This window comes from Leucoraja erinacea, chromosome 5 (assembly GCF_028641065.1).
Source record: "Leucoraja erinacea ecotype New England chromosome 5, Leri_hhj_1, whole genome shotgun sequence".
Taxonomy (NCBI): domain Eukaryota; kingdom Metazoa; phylum Chordata; class Chondrichthyes; order Rajiformes; family Rajidae; genus Leucoraja; species Leucoraja erinaceus.
Window position 1 is genome coordinate 43,682,029 of NC_073381.1, and position 20,524 is coordinate 43,702,552.

General features: G+C 43.7%; 1 protein-coding gene across 23 annotated transcripts in view; it reads right to left on the bottom strand.

Moving 5' to 3' along the window:
- The window catches only part of dtnba (dystrobrevin, beta a), a 446,182-nt gene that overhangs the window by 246,602 nt on the left and 179,056 nt on the right, over window positions 1-20,524 (bottom strand). For 20 of the 23 annotated variants that reach the window (XM_055635471.1, XM_055635453.1, XM_055635463.1 and 17 more), the window contains 3 exons: window positions 15,428-15,508; window positions 4,888-5,101; window positions 1,923-2,008 (listed from right to left, as the gene is read on the bottom strand). In XM_055635471.1, the coding sequence (XP_055491446.1) occupies window positions 1,923-2,008; window positions 4,888-5,101; window positions 15,428-15,508 (381 nt within the window). Of the gene's footprint in view, window positions 1-1,922; window positions 2,009-4,887; window positions 5,125-15,427; window positions 15,509-20,524 lie in introns of all 23 variants that reach the window. The other 3 variants (XM_055635473.1, XM_055635474.1, XM_055635472.1) reach the window with 1 other exon arrangement.

The window sequence follows — 20,524 nt, forward strand, 5'->3', positions numbered from 1 at the left end:
TAGAAATCTCATTAATCAGGGCAGCAGGCAGTTTCTATCATGATTTAAGCAAAGCCTTTGATAAGATCTCATATGGTAGTCTAGCCCGAAGATTAGGTGACTTGGAATCCAGGGTGAACGTCAGGTCTCGTTTAAATCGTTCGCCTCTCACCCTAAACCTATGTCCCTGTGTTCTGGACTCCATATGACCTCCATTCAAGCTTCATAACTTTTGTCCAGGCAAGGGTCTCAAACTCCGTGACTCGCATACCATATACTTTTGGGTCCAGGTCAGTCACTGCTGGCAGACCTGGGAGCTCGAAGAGAATGAAAATGCGAGCAGTATTTTATATTAAAGCATATCACCTCATAAACATGCACCGAACTATCAGGTAGGTTCCAGGAGAGTTGCCTGCGTATGTTTTTCTATTATTAACGTAGCATGTTACAGCCCAGCTATCACACAGACTTCACTGAGTAACTGAGTGAAGCTAAACTCAAATTGGAGGAACAGCATCTCATATTTTGCATGGGCAGCTTACAACCCAGTGGTATAAATATCGATTTCTCTAAAGATAGACACAAAATGCTGGAGTAACTCAGTGGGAACCCTAGATTTCTCTAACATCAAGTAACCCCTGCATTCCCTCTCTCTCCACCCCTCCCCCACCTAGTCACACCAGCTTCTCGTTCTCACCTAGCAAACTGCTATCAATGGCCTTTATCATCGTTAATTTTTTGCATATCTTTCATTCATTTGTTCTATATATCTTGCTACATCACCATCTATATCCCTCGTTTCCCTTTCCCCTGACTCAGTCTGAAGAAGGGTCTCGACCCAAAACGTCATGCATTCTCTCCAGAGATACTGCCTGTCCCGCAAGTTATTCCAGCACATTGTGTTTATCTTCGGTTTATACCAGCATCTGCTGTTCCTTCCTATACACACTGAGTAACTTGTTCATGCAATGGTCATGAGATCAAGGCTGGAGAACATACTCTGCTCAATGGATGTTCGCACTTATACAACAATGGGTGCACCACAGGTGCCACTCAGTGTGAACACACACACACACACACACACACACACACTGCTCAGGAATAGGTTCCCGTTCCATTGCCTTGGTCTCACCTCTCCCCCCATCCTTGCTATGATGGTGCCAAGTATATCTTATAATATTACAACAAATAAGACTAATTGGAAGGCACACACAAATTAAGTCTGTACTTCTCTTCACTACATGTCCCACGTGGTTAGGAATCTTAATATAGAGGTAAAGGTTATTATTAAATGTGTACATACAAAGCTATGTTGCGTAGGAAGCACAGACTTCATACAGTATAGATTCTCTTCAGACTTGAAGTAACTTAAAGAATGAAAATGTTTTGTAAACAGGTTATTTTCAGTTTCTTATTGATCCGAGTTATTTGTTCTAGGTTAAAAATAATCGACATATTTCATTTGAAGAAAAAAATAAACTAAACAACGTATTTTGACATCATCAAAGTTCTAACTGAAAATGGGGAGAGGCTATTTTAAAGTGGAACAACTGCCTGATTGTTTGATTTTTGATTACTTCAATAATACTCCTAGAATCAAATAGAGAATATATATCATAAACAGGTTCCATGTTTTGCATTGTGCTGTAAATGACTGAGATCACATGTTTGTTTAACATCATGCATTTGAAATGCTGAGTGTTGCTAACAGCACCAGCTCCATCAGCAATTGAGCACGTTTAGCCTTTAAACAACCAAGCCAAATAAGTCAAGGTGACGCACAGGCCTAGTGCATTGGGACTCCTTAAAAGCAGGAAGGAAAACAGACAAAGAATTCTGATCACAAGTAGTCAATAATTAAGAATGCACATAACAGCAAATGCCAAATAAAAGTTGGATTGGAGGTTTCTCATGTTTAACATTAAATTTTAATTTGTACTTACATCGAAGTTTGTCCAAGATTTTTCCTCCACACATTGTTGCCAATATCGCTTTGACTGAGAAAACGGTCAACTTCCCATGCGCTTCACTGCAAAAGAATATTGAGATTACAGTAAAGGGGCTGTCCCACTTGGGTGACCTAATCCACGAGTTAAGAAGAGTGTCTTTGACCTTCAAGCTCGAGGGCACTCGCCTGGAAAACCTCGAGCTGGATCGACTGTCCACGTTCAAACCACGAGCTGGATCGATCGACCGCACACACACACATACACATAAACACATCGCAAAGGCGGGGACCAGGGAAAGCGGGGGAGCGCTGTCTGAAATTTACACCCGCGATGAAGAGGAAGGTAAACGGATGCCAAAGTGTACGGTAAGTCCTTTAGAGAGCGCGAGTGCATGGAAAAACGAGCAGGAATCACCTAAATCACCCATCATGTCTGTTCTGCCATTCAATAAGACTTATCGTGAACTCCACTGCCCGGTTTGTTCCTCCTAACTCTCAACTCTCCTAAAGATTAAAGATGTGGCCATTCAATGGTTTGTTTCCGTTGAGAATTTCAAGATTTTCAACCACTTAAGAGAAAAAAATCCACCCTGTTTCCAACTTAAGTGGAGGAACCCTTATTCTGAAACCTATAGGCAATAGACTTCCACACCACCAGGAAACCCAGTTGATTACACTTGCACTCAAAATCCGTGGAGAATTTTAGGAATACATTGTCATAAAACTATAATGTATGTGGTTCTGCAGTGGTTTGGTATCCATCCCTCAACCCACCTTAATTAAAATTAGAAATGGGTACATTAGAGACCACTCGAGGAAGAGCTACAATTTTGAACTCACCCCCTTTTTCCTACTTCCCTTCTGACAGTACCAGATTTAAAGAATATCTTTACATTTTAGAAAGCTCAAATTAACATTGTACCAAACCGCATCCCAACTCTTTTGAAACAAGATGCGGAAATGTGCTAACTGGTACTTGATCCCTTCCCAATAGACAATAGGTGCAGGAGTAGGCCATTCAGCCCTTCAAGCCAGCACCGCCATTCACTGTGATCATGGCTGATCATCCACAATCAGTACCCCGTTCCTGCCTTCGCCCCATGTCCCTTGACTCCGCTATTTTTAAGAGCTCTATCTAACCCTCTCTTGAAAGCATCCAGAGAATTGGCCTCCATTGCCTTCTGAAGCAGAGAATTCCACAGATTCACAACACTCTGTGTGAAAATGTTTTTCTTCATCTAAGTTCTAAATGGCCTCCCCTTATTCTTAAACTGTGGCCCCTGGTTCTGGACTCTCCCAACATTGGTAACATGTTTCCAGCCTCTAGCGTGTGCAATCCCTTAATGATCTTATATGTTTCAATAAGATCCCCTCTCATCCTTCTAAATTCCATTGTATACAAGCCCAGTCACGCCATTCTATCAACATATGACAGTCTCGCAATCCCAGGAATTAACCTCGTGAACCTACGCTGCACTCCCTCAATGGCAAGAAGGTCCTTCCTCAAATTTCTCATTACTTTACTGAAATAATTGTGGCTAGTGTTCCAATAAACAATACAAATACATCACTGAACACACACTACCTCTTTCCTCCAAGCTTATAAAGATCTTGCTGCTATCTTCAACGTTGTTACCAAGGCTTGCAGAGATACGGTTAAAAGTTACAGAAGCAGGCCAGCAATTTACACTTGCAGCTCAGCACGTGATGGTCGCAGCAGGAGTGGATCTTTCTCTCTATTGAAAGATATTTAAACCACACCTCCTCCAACGTGAAAGTAATGCAGGATGTAAGAAGCTGCAAGTACAAATTTGAAGATGGCATGGCAACTTGAGAAGATTACTGTAAAGATATATAACTGGGTCTAATGCATAGAAACAAAGTATATCAGCAAAATGTTGATAAAAGCTAAATATATTAAAAGCTGATGAGCTCAAGTTAAAATATTGTGTCAAATGACCGAAGAACGGATGTCAAGATTATGGATACAATGCAAAGATTTACTTAACTAATATCGGGTAAATGATCTCTGTTTTATGAATATATTCATATTATATTCCATGAAATGAGAGCAGAAAGGAAGATTTAATAGATGTGTTCAATATCTCAACATGCAAAAAGGCAAATAAGGAATAACTGCTTCAAATAATGCACAGCACAGAAACCTTAGATTACAGATTCAAGAGCTTTAACCGAGAGAAACATTGAAATCTTCAATATGTGCTGGAAAAGATAGTCAAAAATATCCACAGGGAATTGAATAATTGCTGAAAGGAGGATGATTTTTTTAGGCCTCGGTGGAAAGAGCTGGTGAATGGGATTGTCATGGCAAGTTGAATGACCTTCTTCCCTCCTCTATCATTCTATGGCTCATGAACCTGTTCTCCCAGCCTCGTCAGTGTTTCTCGTGACAGCAGTTATGGAAAACATTCCCAAGAGTTGCTTCAAGATATTGGTCAAGACTTCAAGGCAGTCGGAGTGCCATCTGGTACTCCAAACCCTGATGCTATGTGACAGGTGGAAATTAAATATACCCCACCAAGGGAATGGTTTCACTGACTGTCAACAACTAAAAACTCTTATCGACATAAAGTTCAGTCATAAGATCATAATATTATGAGATAGGAGCAGAATTAGGCCATTCAGCCCATTAAGTCTACTCCACCTCAATCATTGCTGATCTATCTCTCCCTCCTAACCCCATTCTGCTGCCTGCTCCCCATATCCTCTGACACCCATACTAATCAAGAATCTGTCTATCTCTGCCTTAAATATATCCACGGACTTGGCCTCCACAGCTTTCTGTGGCACAGAATTCCACATTACCTTTATAGGAATCTCATTACCTGGCAAGAAGAAGAATTGACATGGATAGTCATGGTAACTTTAAAATACAAATTAATCATCACGTTCTGACATCAGAGAGCAACTCTTATGCAAGTGGTAGTCTGACCACTGACCTGTCATATGCTGCAATGACGAAATTGAGGAGCAGGCTGATGGACTGTTCCACACTGATTTGATGGGTGGTTGGAAGGCGTTTATTCAGCTGGTAGTAGATAGATGAAATGATGGTCTCTAATCGACATACATTAATTTCTGTGCTATGGTCTAAGGTGTTGAGGCCATTGTCCCGAAATGCTTCAATCATGTTCCATATATCTACAAGATGGACTGTAGGTGAGAAGGAAGATGAACTGTCAAAGCAAAGAAAACATACTCACTTTGCCTCATAATTTCTAAAGTGATTTAATTAGGAAAGCACATACATTTCAAATAATAACTACAGGTAGTTATGCTAGAAAATAGTAAAGTACAGCACAGGAACATGACCCAGGAACCACAATGTCTGTGCCAATGAAACTACATGCTATAAAATAATTGTGATATAAACACAGCTGCGTCAATAGGGAAGAGGAGGTTAGTATCTAGAGTGTTTCAGACTCGCTTTAACAAAGTTATTCTTCCCTCAGGATCTTCAATACAGACTCTCCCCGACGTACGTGGGGTTACATTCCAACAACCTTTACGTAAAGCAGATTTTGTGCAAGTCAGAATCACCATAAAACTAGGTAGAAACAAAAACTGCGAATGCTTGTTAATATACAAAATGACACAAAGTGCTGGAGTGATTCAGCAGGTCAGGCAGCATCTCTGGAGGACATAGATAGGTGACATTTCGGGTTGGGATCCTTCTTCAGACGTATTCAGTCCACTGAGTTACTCCAGCACTTTGTGTCATTTCACCTTAAAACAAGGTGTTGATGCTGCTGGTCTGCACCAGCGAGCCCTTCATCATCAGCTGCTGCACTTACCGGTTGTTGCAGCTTTGGTGCAGCTCACATTGTGGCCTCTGGCTGGCAGCACTTTATTTAGGCCACTACCACAAAAGGGTGGGTTCGATCACTTTGGGCTCCCTCTCCTCTCACCCACTGCCGCTTCTTCCTATCGGCCATCCCCTCATCCCTCCAATGCCGCCTCGTCCATCTTGGAAGATGTTGGCAGCTCCAGGGAAGGGGAGACGGTGGTGGAAGGGGAAGCGGATAGAGTAACAGCTGATAGGAAGAAGGGGCAGCTAGCGAGATATGATCTGTCACTGGCGGTGGCCTGAAGAGAGCACTGTCAGCCGGGGGCTACAATGTGAACTGAACCGCAACAACAGCCACATCAACAGTGTGGCAGCTGGTGATGGAGGACTTGCTGGTGAACCTTGTGGAAGACGTCAGGGATTCAGCCGGGAATGGCTCTTCAACTCCTCCATCGAACCCGCTCGCCTTCCCAGTGTCACACCGACAGTGACTGAAACTGGAAGAGCAGCGAGCCTGGACGACGCTTTTATTTCTATGGAAACGGATGGGAAACCCTTACCATCCTCCCATTGCAATAAATCAGGGAATTTGATCACCTATTGTTAATTGTTTACCCAAGTGCAAGTTTGTGTAACTCACCTGTTACACATGTCGGCAAGTGTCTGCATTGCTATCTTTAACAGCTTTAAGTTTTTGTTGTTATTGCAAGCTAAAGTACAAAAGGCTGTATGTTAAATTATTTAATAGATTATCATTGCATGAGTGTCAATAGAAGTGATTGATTGTCAATTTCACACAGAGAGTGGATAGTGGTGAATCTCTGGAACTCTCTGCCACAGAGGGTAGTCGAGGTCAGTTCATTGGCTATATTTAAGAGGGAGTTAGATGTGGCCCTTGTGGCTAAGGGGATCAGAGGGTATGGAGAGAAGGCAGGTACGGGATACTGAGTTTGATGATCAGCCATGATCATATTGAATGGCGGTGCAGGCTCGAAGGGCCGAATGGCCTACTCCTGCACCTAATTTCTATGTTTCTATGTTTTCAATGTACCTTGAAGACAGAAACAGGTGAATTTATTATGGGGAACAATGAAATGGCTGACGAGTTGAACAGGTACTTTGGTTCTGCCTTCACTAAGGAAGACACAAACAATCTCCCAGATGTACTGGTGGACAGAGGACCTAGGGTGACAGAGGAACTGAAGGAAATTCACATTGGTAAGGAAATGGTGTTGGGTAGACTGATAGGACTGAAGGCTGATAAATCCCCAGAGCCCGATGGTCTGCATCCCAGGGTATTCAAGGAGATGGTTTTGGAAATCGTGGATGCATTGGTGATTGTTTTCCAATGTTCTATAGATTCTGGATCAGTTCCTGTGGATTGGAGAGTAGCTAATGTTATCCTACTTTTCAAGAAAGGAGGGATTGAGAAAGCAGGGAATTATAGACTAGTTAGCCTGACATCGGTGGTGGGGAAGATGCTGGAATCGATTATCAAAGATGTAGTAGCAGTGCATTTGGATAGAGGTAACATGATCGGTTCAAGTCTGCATGGATTTACGAAGGGGAAATCATGCTTGACAAATCTTCGGGAATTTTTTGAGGATGTAACAAGTAAAATGGACAAGGGAGAGCCAATGGATGTAGTGTACCTGGACTTTCAGAAAGCATTTGATAAGGTGCCACACAGGAAATTATTTGGCAAAATTAGAGCACACGGTATTGGGTGCTGACATGGATAGAAAATTGGTTGGCAGACAGGAAACAAACAATAGGGATTAACGGGTGCCTTTCAGAATGGCAGGCAGTGACTAGTGGGGTACCGCAAGGCTCAGTGCTGGGACCGCAGCTATTTACAATATACATTAGCAAATTTGCAGATGACACAAAGCTGGGTGGCAATGTGAACTGTGAGGAGGATGTTATGAGGATGCAGAGTGATTTGGACAGGTTGGGTGAGTGGGCAGATGCAGTATAATGTGGATAAATGTGAGGTTATCCACTTTGGAGCCAAGAACGGGAAGGCAGATTATTATCTGAACGGTGTCAGGTTGGGAAAAGGGGAAGTACAATGAAAGTAAGCATACTGGTACAACAGGCAGTGAAGAAAGCTAATGGCTTGTTGGTCTTCATAAAGAGAGGAGTTGAGTATTGGAGCAAAAAGGTCCTTCTGCAGTTGTACAGGGCCCTGGTGAGACCACGCTTGGAATATTGTGTGCAGTTTTGGTCTCCTAATTTGAGGAAGGTCATTCTTGCTATTGAGGGAGTGCAGAGTAAGTTCACAAGGTTAATTCCCGGATGGCGGGACTGTCATATGATGAAAGAATGGAGCGACTGGGCTTGTATTCACTGGAATTTAAGATGAGAGGGGATCTTATGGAAACATATAAAACTATTAAGGGATTGGACACGCTAGATGCAGGAAACATGTCCCTGATGTTGAGGGAGTCTAGAACCAGGGGCCACAGTTTAAGAAATAGAGGTAGGCCATTTAGAACTGAGATGAGGAAAAACATTTTCACACAGTTGTGTGAAAGTTGTGAATTTGTGGAATTCACTGCTTCAGAAGGCAGTGGAGGCCGATTCACTGGATACATTCAAAAGAGAGTTAGATAGAGCTCTTAGGGCTAGCGGAATCAAGGGGTATGGGGTACTGATTGGAGATGATCAGCCGTGATCACATTGAATGGCAGTGCTGGCTCGAACGGCTGAATGGCTTACTCCTGAACCTATTGTCTATGTATCTATATCCATCTGCAGTGAAACAGACAGACTGCGTTTGTGAGAACCAATGGTGCCTCATTACAGTGAGGAAGTTCCATGGAACCATTTATATCCAGACTTATTTCCCAAGATGGCTTTTATTTTGCTTGTCAGTTTCCAAAGTAACTTTTAAATGGTTTTCTCGTTCCCAATAAAAATCGCATTATACAAGATACATTTATTTGTCACATGTACCAGTGGTACAGTGAAATGTGTGGTCACCATCGCGTTATAACCAATTTAGCGTACATATTACAAATAGTGTGCCCTAATTCATCAATCGCATGATATCCAATTAGCGTGATGGAAACATGCGTTATAGCAGAACTACCTGTATATTATCTTGACAAAACATTTCATAACATCACTTATTTATTCCCTACCCAATCTTTCATTTGGCAGTGACATTAATGGTATCTCAATTAGTTGCATCTTTGGGCATTTCCCCAAAGGTTCTAAATCATTAAGACCTAAGCATATTCTAACCCCATGTTAGGCAAAATGGGTAAATACGTAATTAACCAGATAAAACAAACACTAGATGCATCATTTTTACAGGAAGAAGAGCATTTCTGCTAATTAATCCAAAGATGTGTAATTTTGCAATATCAACCTGTAATATCACACTGTGATATAAATGCAGCTCAGTATTGACTTCCTGGCTCTCTCCATGAACAGTCACAAACCTATTTTGCTTCTTTACATTCTTCCCTATTAACCTTTTCTACATCTCAGGATGCCACACGCATTAACCTGTTTCACTGTCAGAGTGGACATTTCTCAAATGATCCACCTTGAAGTGAGGGAAGATTGTAAAAGTCGGATGACATTGAAATGTATACAAACAGTTTACTCTGCGAGATTCATGAGAAGGTGTATATGACAAGAAACTAATCTGAATTTGAAAGACTAAAAGCATTAAACAGAGTACTGGGAATGGAATATAAGAAGTTAAAATGCTTAGCAACCAGGAGCTCCAGCTGGCCTTGGCAGACAGAGCATAATAGTTTGGCAAATCAGTCACCTAGTCTACCAAGCATAGTCTAGGCAACCCATCCCACTTGCATCCTGACATTTCTGTCCTAAGCTTCCTCAAATTCTAGAGACCATACGACAACTGGAAGAGCAGCATCTCATATTCTTCTTGGGTATCCGACAACCCAACAGCATGAACATTGAATTCAACAATTTGAAGTAATAACTCCACAACTCCTCACCCAAAATGTTGTTCATCCATGTTCTTCAGAGATGCTGCTTGACCTGCCAAGTAACCCAACACTGTCTTTTTTTGGTAAATCAACATCTGTACTTCCTTCTATTTCTATAAAAAACCTCTCACCCCAGTGCACACATTTTTCTCCCAGTATCTCCCACCAGCAAAGTCACCCTGCTCCTTTCCCCTCCTCGGTATGCTTATCTCCATCCCCTAGTCCCTTATTTCCTTTTATCCTCTCTCTTTCCGCTCCTCCATGTCCCCTTCCACCCATATCCCTCTCTCTGGCTTTACATTTCATTCCTCTTCTTTCCTCATTTGTCACATAGACACCCTTTTGTCTACTGTTCACTCTGTCCACCCGTCTACCAACAACTCCCTCACCTGTATCCACATCATTTGCCAGACTTTGCCACCAGACTGAAGTGACCGGCCCCAAAATATCATCTGTCTATTCCATCCACAGATGCTGCCTGACCTGCCAAGTTCTTCCAACACTTCATTTTCTGCTTGATTCCAGCATTTGGACTAAAAGCAGCGTTGGCTTTGGAAACATTCCCTCTATCATACCCCAGTTATCCTCCATTTTTCCACTTCTTTCAGCTCAATTTCTGCATCCTCCTATCTTTGTTCATCCTTTTCTCACCCTTTCCCTGTTGTTTCCTTACTTTGCCTCTGCCCCTTCCCCAGCCTCACCCCACCCAGTCACTTTCCCTTATTCTGTGCTCCTCAACTCCAGCCGGCTCAAAGGGCTGAATGGCCAACTCCTGCACCTATTGTCTATTGTCGAATAATTTTTTGCCTTGGCACCAGCCAGAATCTATTTTTCATATTCTTGCCTCAAATTTTGTTTATTAGGAACCAGAACAACGTCATACTTTCAGAAGACGTTCACGAAGGGATTCATCAAATGTTCCACCTTTTAAAATAGATTTTAAATGGAGACCCAGGTTGATCACATGGTACTCTTCAAAAACACAGGACTGTCTCTTCAACAATGTCCTTGCCAATATTCATCCCTCAAGTTGAAAATACAGTGTTTTAAAAAAATTATCCAATTTGCTATCTGTGATAGACAAAAAATGCTGGAGAAACTCAGCGGGTGAGGCAGCATCTACGGAGAGAAGGAATTGGCAATGTTTCGGGATGACTTGCTGCATACAAATTGAATACTGCATGATCTTACATTCACAACAGGAACACTTGAAGATTTCATTGAGAATCTCCAAGGTCAAAATGCTAACGCATGAATACAAGTTTGTTGTATTACTTTTCTCCTAAACTCCTTACAAACATTGATAGAAAACAAATACATGTGGGATCTTCACCAAACTTTTAACAGGATTCTTGGAATCACTTAAATCAGTTTTTGGGTACAACAACGAACTACTACAGATATTCAGACAATCATCCACCAACATCAGCCTACAATCAATGCTGAAACTTATCTCCACTCTGTCAGTTACCCCAAGGAATCAATAGAACATTCATTGAAACATTGATGCTCTGAAATTCTGAAGACCAGTCAGTGCACGAACAACCAGCTTATAAAATCATTCAAGGAAACACAGGTTCCGGAAATTATATCTGTGCCCTGAGAAGCAAATTTATAAATTCCTCCAGCAAAAATAATGACCAAATGGAACAGCATCATCCTTTTTTTTAGTTTAGTTTAGAGATACAGCGCAGAAACTGGCCCTTCAGGCCACCGAGTCGACACTAACACAATCCTACACTCACTAGGGACAATTTACAATTATACCAAGCCAATTAACCTACAAACCTGTACGTCTTTGGAGTGTGGGAGGAAAGCAAAGATCTTGGAAAAAATCCATATAAGTCACGGGGAGAACGTACCCACACCGTGCAAACAAGTACACGGTCAGGATCGAACCTGGGTCTCTGGTGCTCTACTGCTACGCCCAACATGCTACTTCTTTGAACTACACAGGTCACAGCATCATCTTCTTTCATATTATTCCTTATGTTACATCTTTAGCTCTATACTCAGATTTTCAAGAAGCAAACTTTTATGTTCAAAATTGAGAAGTTAAATCAGTTGCATCTATGACTAGTTTAAATAAACTGTTAAATTAAACACAGTAGGGATGAATTATGGTGTCAGAAGCAATTTACACATTTTCTCTCTCTTCCCTCTCCGCCAGATCAGCATGAGATTAATAAAGTAGAACATTTTAAAAACCTTGAGTGAAAATATAAATTACAATTGTGTTTTAAACTTCTTGAAGGTAATGAACTGCAAACCGCCCATCTTTGTTTGCTCAATATCAACACACGTCTGCTGAAACACTTGACTGAAAAGAACAGCTTTGCACAATTTATTAACCGGGTCTTTGCAGTTTGGGTCATTTTTCTATTCTCTAAAAACGATGAGCTGTTTCTCCATTGCTGCAGAATAACTAAGAGTCAGTGAACAAAAGGTGATCTGTATTTCTGCAAGTCATCAAAGAGAAAATCCTGTGGTGGAAAAGTAGGTCATTTCTTTACAACAGTGTCATTCTTCCTTCTATGACCTTTTATTGCGCTGTGTATTGCAGTTTTTAAGGTTAGTTTACTTTCTTAAACCTTTCAGGTTATAATTCGTGTTCGAGCCAAGCAGACAATGTTTTTAATTAACTGGAGCTATTGTACACATTGGGGAATTAAAGTGCTGTGTCACATTGAAGAATTTCTTTTAGTACATAATTGGAAAGTTACATCTGAAATCAGCCCCATTTGTGAGGCATTTGTTACCGCCAATTCATTAGCAGAACTTCACAACGTGTGCTGAGGAATTTGTATCATCTCAGCATTCCAATTAAAGGTCTAGTTATTGTTTATGGACATTATATTAGGCACAACATGGTTTAAATTATGCAGTCTTTGAAACGATTCAATTTAATGCAACTTATGCTCAAGCAATAAAATGCCTTAAAGGGAATTTAAAAAATACACAGCAAATAAAGAAGTATAAATTATTTTTTAAATCATATTTTCTTGTCAAAATAAAGTCAGATCAACATCATCCATTGGTGTTTAAGTACAAAGGGCATAGGAATATCAGGTGAGAAACAGATGCAGAGTTAAATTTGAATATCCAAGACATCCATGTCCCCATCACTCCACCAAATGCTGTGTATACCGCATTAAATGAATGATAATATGTTGAATGACGGATTAAACTTAGAGTCACTGCAGTATGCTGAGTTTTGTCCATTTCTGTCCAAGTTATCCCACTAACTGTGAAGTGTTAGCCATTGAAAGTATGAGGCTTCATTCCTCTTCTCATTCTTCCTCCCCAAATGCATCACCTCACTTTTCACTGCATTAAACAACATCTGCCCTCACCAACAATCTGTTCTGCCAGACCATTCATTCATGCGGAAACTTACAAATGAAAACTCATCTCTTCTCAGATTCACACAGGAAATCCCGATGTTGGGGGAGTCCAGAACCAGGGGCCACAGTTTAAGAATAAGGAGTAAGCCATTTAGAACGGAGACGAGGAAACATTTTTTCTCACAGAGAGTGGTGAGTCTGTGGAATTCTCTGCCTCAGAGGGCGGTGGAGGCAGATTCACTGGATGCTTTCAAGAGAGAGCTAGATAGGGCTCTTAAAAATAGCGGTCAGGGGATATGGGGAGAAGGTAGGATCGGGGTACTGATTGAGGATGATCAGCCATGATCACATTGAATGGCGGTGCTGGCTCGACGGGCCAAATGGCCTACTCTTGCACCTATTGTCCATTGTCTATTGTATATATCCTGCTGCAATCTTTCACAATCCTCTTCACAGGTGACAACAAAGCTTTGTGAAATCCTGAAATTTTGGCTTCCATCCCTGTCTGTATCATTGAAGTACACCGAAGAAAGCAATGAAGCCAACACTCACCCCAAGAAATGCTGCATTTCACCATTCTTTTGTCTGCAAAACAACAGCTCATCATGACCTCTCTCTCTCTCTCTCTAACGGATGGATGTTTGATGATTAGCATGGACTGTTCACAAATGGGAGCACTTCGATGCTTTATCTCTTTAAGACTACAAATCTATTTTGATGAAACATGAATTAATACAGCTCCCCTCTACCTCACTGTGCCAACTGCACTATCCTGATTAGCAATGATTCCAATGCTCTGTGACAATTGCACTATTTGATTTACCTTAAGCAACATTTCTGATGTTAAAACAACAGGATAAAATGTCTTACAGGCGTTTGGGTACACTGCGTTCCTGTGCATGGAAAGTGGCACACATTCAGTGCAGCAAAAAATGGCTTTGGAGATTGAAACAAACACCAAGCAATCAATAGTGTTACAGCAAAAATCTGTAAATCTATCATTTATATATTTAGGAATTCATGGAATGGATAAGCATTCAAAGTTTTCAAAGAATACATTGGACAGCAATGGTCAGAATCCATACATATTAATTTCAACACTGAAATCCATACATATCTTGCTATAGTTGTACCTCACCTGAATCATACAAGGGCTTGAACTTGCTGGTATTACCCAGTTGTTGCAAAATAAACATGTCAGGAGAAAATGAGGCAGATATATTCAGGTCTAACTGAGTTTTTAAATACATGTTCAGTCATTAGGTACTGTACTACCAAATAACCTTTCTACTTTATACTTTTTAACAAGCTTGGAACCTTATTTGTTCAGATTGCCAAATAGATTGCCAAAATAGAGCTGACATTTGGAACAGGTCAGCATTGAAGAACTTGTAAATCAAGCTCTGTGGTGAGCTGTTAGAATACTGAAAGGAGAGTAGTGTTCCTTTCCCTTTATATGCACCAATTTCATATTCAGCAACCTACTAGTTAAAAAACAATCAATATCTAAAAAAAATACGACGGTGCTGTAAACAGAGCACAGGAAAAACAACTGATTCCTGTTTCACACAAAATTCTAAACTTAAATTTTAAATCCATTTCTGAAGCTGTTTATGTCAAACAAAAAAAAGACAATTGTTTTAAAAAGTCATATTGAGTGGATATTGTTGTATTACTTTTTACACCTCATTCAGGGGATTCTAGAACCCTTAAATCAATGAAGAACTTTTTTTTGAAAGAAGGGTTTCCACTGTTAGACTGGAGGGACCATGGCAACCAATTTCCTCAGAAGAAGCCCCTCCTGCTGTGGATTTGCAGCATGCTGGCAGTGCTCAGCAGACTTAAAAGAGTACTTATTTTCAGTGATCCTCTCTGCACTGACCTAGATAAAACACTTGGAGATAGTTCCACTCCATCTCCACTCCACTTCCAATGCCATTTTATCACAGGGTGTAAAAGCAACATGCCATCTGTTAAGACAGTCCCCACCATTTCACACCAAGGAGCAAAGGCCAAGACATTCCCTCACATTTAGCTGGATTTGCTTTGTAAAAAAAAATAACATACTGAACTTCAAAAGATGACATTATTTAATGTATCAAATTTATCAAACCGTATGTGTTTTTATGTTGTTAATTGAGGAATTATATATTGGCAGTGTGAATGAACGTACAACAAATTTACCTAATATAACAGAACTAACACCATGTGTGTTTGCCATAAATTCATTTTGGGTAAAAGATGAACAGAAAATAACAATTACATGTCCTGCAGACCCAAAATATCTAAAGTTTTCTTAGACTTTGAGACTCACCTCTACCCATGAATTCAATTCTACAGGAGGAATAAAGAATAAATACTTTGAGCTGATACTTACGATTGCATCTTTTTTGCACAAATCGTAGTTTGCATGCTGTCCGATAGGTTGAAAGTCTGATTACATCATAGTTTTGGGCCCCTGTAATGAAAAATAAGCAAGGGATCTTATAAAAAAACAACAACAAAATGGCCAAGATCTAATGGTACAATAGCACTAATGATATTATAAACATATTGAATAGCTGTTATCAGTGGGCAGTGGGCAGGTGCTATAGACCTGCACGGGAAGGTAGACGCTCCCGCCCCCACGAGTCTCGAGCCGATGGGGCTTGTCAGCCTGGGAAGGCAGTCCATCTAGCAGAGGGAAAACTCTGATTTAAAACCTCCACTGCTTTGTGGCCATATCCAGTCATGGAAAAGGCTCCAGGATTAAACTTCAAGAAAATCTGGAGTCGTAGCCCCTAAGGCAGTTCATCATTGTCTATAACCTCGCTCTGGCAGCTCCTAGGACGGCGCTGGTGCCAAACTGTAACGGCCCTGCTGTTCCTTTGGATCGATCAGCGACGTGGGGAGGGGGGCGTGCTGCATGGGCAACAGCCTGTCCTCCATATGCCATCGCCCAGGCTTGCATCTGACCAGGATGCATCACCCATGGTCAGTCATGACTGAGGGGGGCCTACTATCAGTTAAATGGAAGAATAACAGTGAAGTCATTTTGCTGAACAGTGAGATTAGAAATACAAATTACTTTGAAAAATGTGCAATGCAGCAGAATACAAATTGTCTTTTAATACCCAGGTTTTTTTTAACATGAATCCAGTTCATGTCTTGGTTAATTGTAAGTTTTGTGCATGTTTAACAAGTGTTAATACTGCCCACGGCACAACATATTTTAATTGCTAAATGGCATAACAATATTTTATTTTGTATGCAAATTGTGATATTCAGAGTAATTAAAGGATTTTATGTTTAATTTCATTCACAGATGGAATATTGGGACTGGGTAAAAGATATATTTAGATAATAAGCAATTCCAGAAGAGTTTTAGGAAATGCCTGAGCATAAGAATATTTTTCTGACAATGTTGAAGTTGTTGTCTTTTCAGGGTCCCTACCTGGCCGGAGTGGCTTTTCTCCGGGCAGCATCTTCGACCCATCCCCGCGGCCTACCAGCGGGGCCTGGAGCGGCGTTTCCTGTCGGGACCGGCCAGAACGTCGGCTTCGGAGGCGGCACAGCGCTAGAGCGCTATCGCGGAGCGGGCGATGCCTTGCCCGGGTCGCCGCGCTGGAGCTCTGGAATGCTGAAACCGCCGAGAAAAGCATCGCGGAGCTGTGGAGCGGCCAGCTGCGGGCGGTGGCGCTGAATTTTACATCGGGAGCCTGGGATATTTCACCGAGATCGCCAGTGGTGGAGCTCCATCCAGCGCTGCCTGTCGGCTTCAGCAGCCACCGTCTCCGGTAAGGAAGCAGCCGGTCCGGGTGTCCCAAGCCGCTGTGAGGATTCTCCCAATGCCGGAGCACCATCATCCGGCGAGAAAAGCCTGGAACATCGGGCCTCCGTAAAGGCGACTGCGGAGGCCATAATATGCCCGACTATGGGTGGACATGGGATGGGGACTGGACATTGTGCCTTCCCTCATAATGGGAACTGTAAAGAAGTTGAGTCTGACACACTGTAACTTTACTGAGTATTTAATAAAGGCACATGTGAAGCACGTCCCAGTACTGACTGCATCTAGTCTTCAGGCGTACTGGAACCAAAGGGAGGAGCAAGGGGAAGATATCACAGTTATACTGAGATGACTAAGGCGTGGTTAGTGGTATTGAGGTAGCTACATTTTAGGTTGCATGCATAAACCATCTCCATCCTTTCCCTTAGAAACCTAAAATTGAAGTTATAACAATGGCAGTGTGATTATGAAACACATGCAAATTTAAGCGAAATCACCGTAGCGGACAGGAGGTTTGACAACCCGACCCGAGTGTATGCGTATAGCACCATCACCCTCCCCACCAGATAGAAGAGGAGGCGGAGCAGCAGCAGCCGGGAAGGAGGAAGCAGGCGGAGACCCAACCGGGAATGCGGGAGGTGACCAAGCCGGCACGGGTGATCCAGGAGGAGAAGACGGAGGAGAAGGAGAACGAGCAGGGGAGGATCATCTGCCCGAAACCAGGAAGCGCAGAGGGAGGAGAACGCGGCAAGCGAACTGACCGGGGCATGCAGGGAGCTGTGGGGTAATTAGTAATGACAGGCTTGAAGCGCAACGGAGGAGCGTAAGGATCCGCAGGAGGAGGCTGCGGCTCGTTAACGGCCAACAGGTGCTGGCGGCTCCGACGGTAGACAGTTCCATCAAAGTCCACCAGGTAAGATCTCGGGGAGTCATCCACACCAACAACGGTTGCGAGTCGGGAGAATCCGGTGGCCGTCTGCATGCGGACGACCTGGCCAGGCAGTAGTGGTGAGAACGGGCGGCAGGACTTGTCGTGAGAGTGGCGCTGTACCTCATGCTTGTGAGCAATCCGTTGCTGAACGGAGGCGGGCTGGAGGGCCTTGGGCACCAGGGATTGTTGGGCAATCGGCATCGGTGGGCGAAGCACGCGGGACATCAGACGCTGGGCAGGGGATCGCATGGTAGATGTTGCGAAGGTTGAGTAGACCCAGGTAGAAGTCACCATTGGAGAGACGAGACTGCTCGAGCAAATTCTGGGCACTGCGGACAGCTCGCTCGGCCAAGCCATTGCTCTGCGGGTATTCAGGGCTACTGGTATAGTGAGTGAAGTTCCACTTCACAGCGAAAGCCCAGAATTCTGCGCTGGTGAACTGACGGCCGTTGTCGGTCTGTAAGCGGACCGGGGACCTGAAGGTAGCAAAGTGTCTGCGCAGCTTACTGATAACAATTTCAGAGGTGATAGCAGGGAGAAGGTCCACCACGAACCAGTTGGAGTATGAATCAACCAACACCAGGTAGTGCTTGCCTCGCCATTCGAATATGTCAGCAGCCAGCGAGGTCCAGGGCATAGCGGCGCAGGCTGCTGCAGAAGTGGCTGGCGCTGCTGATGTGGGGCCAGGGTGTTGCAATCAGGACAGTAGGCTACTCGGGCTTTAATGTACTTGGCCATGCCGGGCCAATAGTATTGTTCTTGGGCATGTGAGACGGTGGCATCGGCTCCGGGATGCCCCATGTGGGCATCGTTGTAGTACAAGTCGTATAGGGAGGCAGGGACGACCACCTTGTGACCCTTGATGATGATACCATCCGGGAGCACAAGCTCGTCGCGGTCCAGAAAGAAAGGGTGTGCACCCGCAGGCAGTGAGGTGCGTCTGCTGGGCCATCCCCACTGGATGACAGCTGCGAGCTGTTGCAGGTCGGGGTCGTTGGCGGTGTGCTCAACCAGGTACTGCAGCTGCTTAGAGGGAACAAAGTTGACATTGAGTACCTGCAGATCCTCCTGCTCGTAGGGGTGCCTGTCACAGGAGGAGCGGGGGGTCCGGGACAGCGCGTCGGCCACATGCATCTCGGTGCCCCTCTTGTACACGATCTGAAAGTCGAACCGCTGGAGTTGTAGCATCATGCGCTGGAGTCTGGCTGGAGCAATGTGGATGGGCTTATTGAGGATGGTCACTAAGGGTTGATGATCCGTCTCGACGGTGAACCTGGTACCGAAAAGGAAGTCCTTGAACTTGGAGCAGGCGAATACAACCGCAAGAAGCTCCTTCTCGATTTGTGCATATCGCTGCTCAGTGTCTGTCATGGTACGCGAGGCATAAGAAATGGGCTGCAGCGAGCCATCATCATGGAGTTGCAGGCAGGCAGCACCGAGTCCGAAGCGGGAAGCATCACACGTTACCACAATTGGACGTTGCAGATCGAAAAACTTGAGAGTCGGTGTGCTGATCAGCTTTGTTTTTAGAAGGTCGAAAGCCTGCTGGTGTTGGGGAAACCAAGACCAGGCAGTGTCTTTTTTCGTCAGTTGCCTCAGGGGTGCGCTCAACTCGCTGAGGTCGGGGATGAACTTTCCCAAATAGTTGACCATGCCCAGGAAACACTGCAGGCTGGTCACGTCGGTCGGGGCAGGCAGCTCGGAGATAGCGTTGGTCTTCTGCGGATCAGGTTTCAGCCCGTGGGCTCTGAAGATGTGGCCAACATAGGGTACTTCAGCTGCACGGAACTTGCACTTTGACAGGTTGAGTTTTAAGTTGATCTGGCGAGCGCGGTCTAGAATTCGTCGGAGGTTGTGGTCGTGTTCAGCAGCATCTTTCCCGTAAACCATCCACGATAATGGCACACACAGGTCAGCAAATAGTTGCTCCATGGAGCTTTGAAACACTTCGCTAGCAGAGTTGATGCCGAACGGCATCCGCAAAAATTTGAATCTTCCGAAGGGGGTGCCAAAAGTGGTTAAGTCTGAGGAGTGTTTGTCTAGAGGTATTTGCCAGAATGAGCTCCTGGCATCAAGGACAGAGAACACCGTGGCCTGACCGACCTGGGCAGCAACATCTTCTACAGGCCTCATGGGATAATGAGGACGTCTTATTGCTAGATTTAAGTCTTTGGAGTTGATGCACACCCGTATTTCGTTCTTACCCTTCTTCATGGTGGTGACCATGGTGGAGACCCAGTCGGTGGGTTCGCTGACAGCTGCAAGCACCCCCATGGCAACCATGTTCTTCAGCATGGCTTCGACCTTGCCCTTCATGGCAAACGACACCCTGTGCGGAGCACGGACCACTGGTACAACCAACGGGTCAGTTGCGATCTTGTATACAAGGGGCAGCTTCCCCAGCTTATCATCGAAGAGGTCAGGGTATTCAGAAAGTGGATTCAGCATCACCCGCACTTCGTGGACAGTACGGTCAAAAGACACCAGCCCGCGATCCTGACACGCCTGATTGCTCAACAGAGTCACACAGTCGCAGTCAAGAATGAAGAACGACAGGTCTCGCGAAGATTTCTTCAGCACACAGTGGAAGGTGGCCCTCTCCACAGGTTTCAGCTCCTCTCCCCCATAAGCACGCAATATGGAGCGATCAGCAGTTAACAGCTCATTATTTCTAATCTTCCTGAACAGGGATGTTGACATAACATTCACCTTCGCCCCTGTGTCTAGCTTAGCAGTGAAGGATTTGTTGTTGACAGTGACTAGTACAGAAGGAT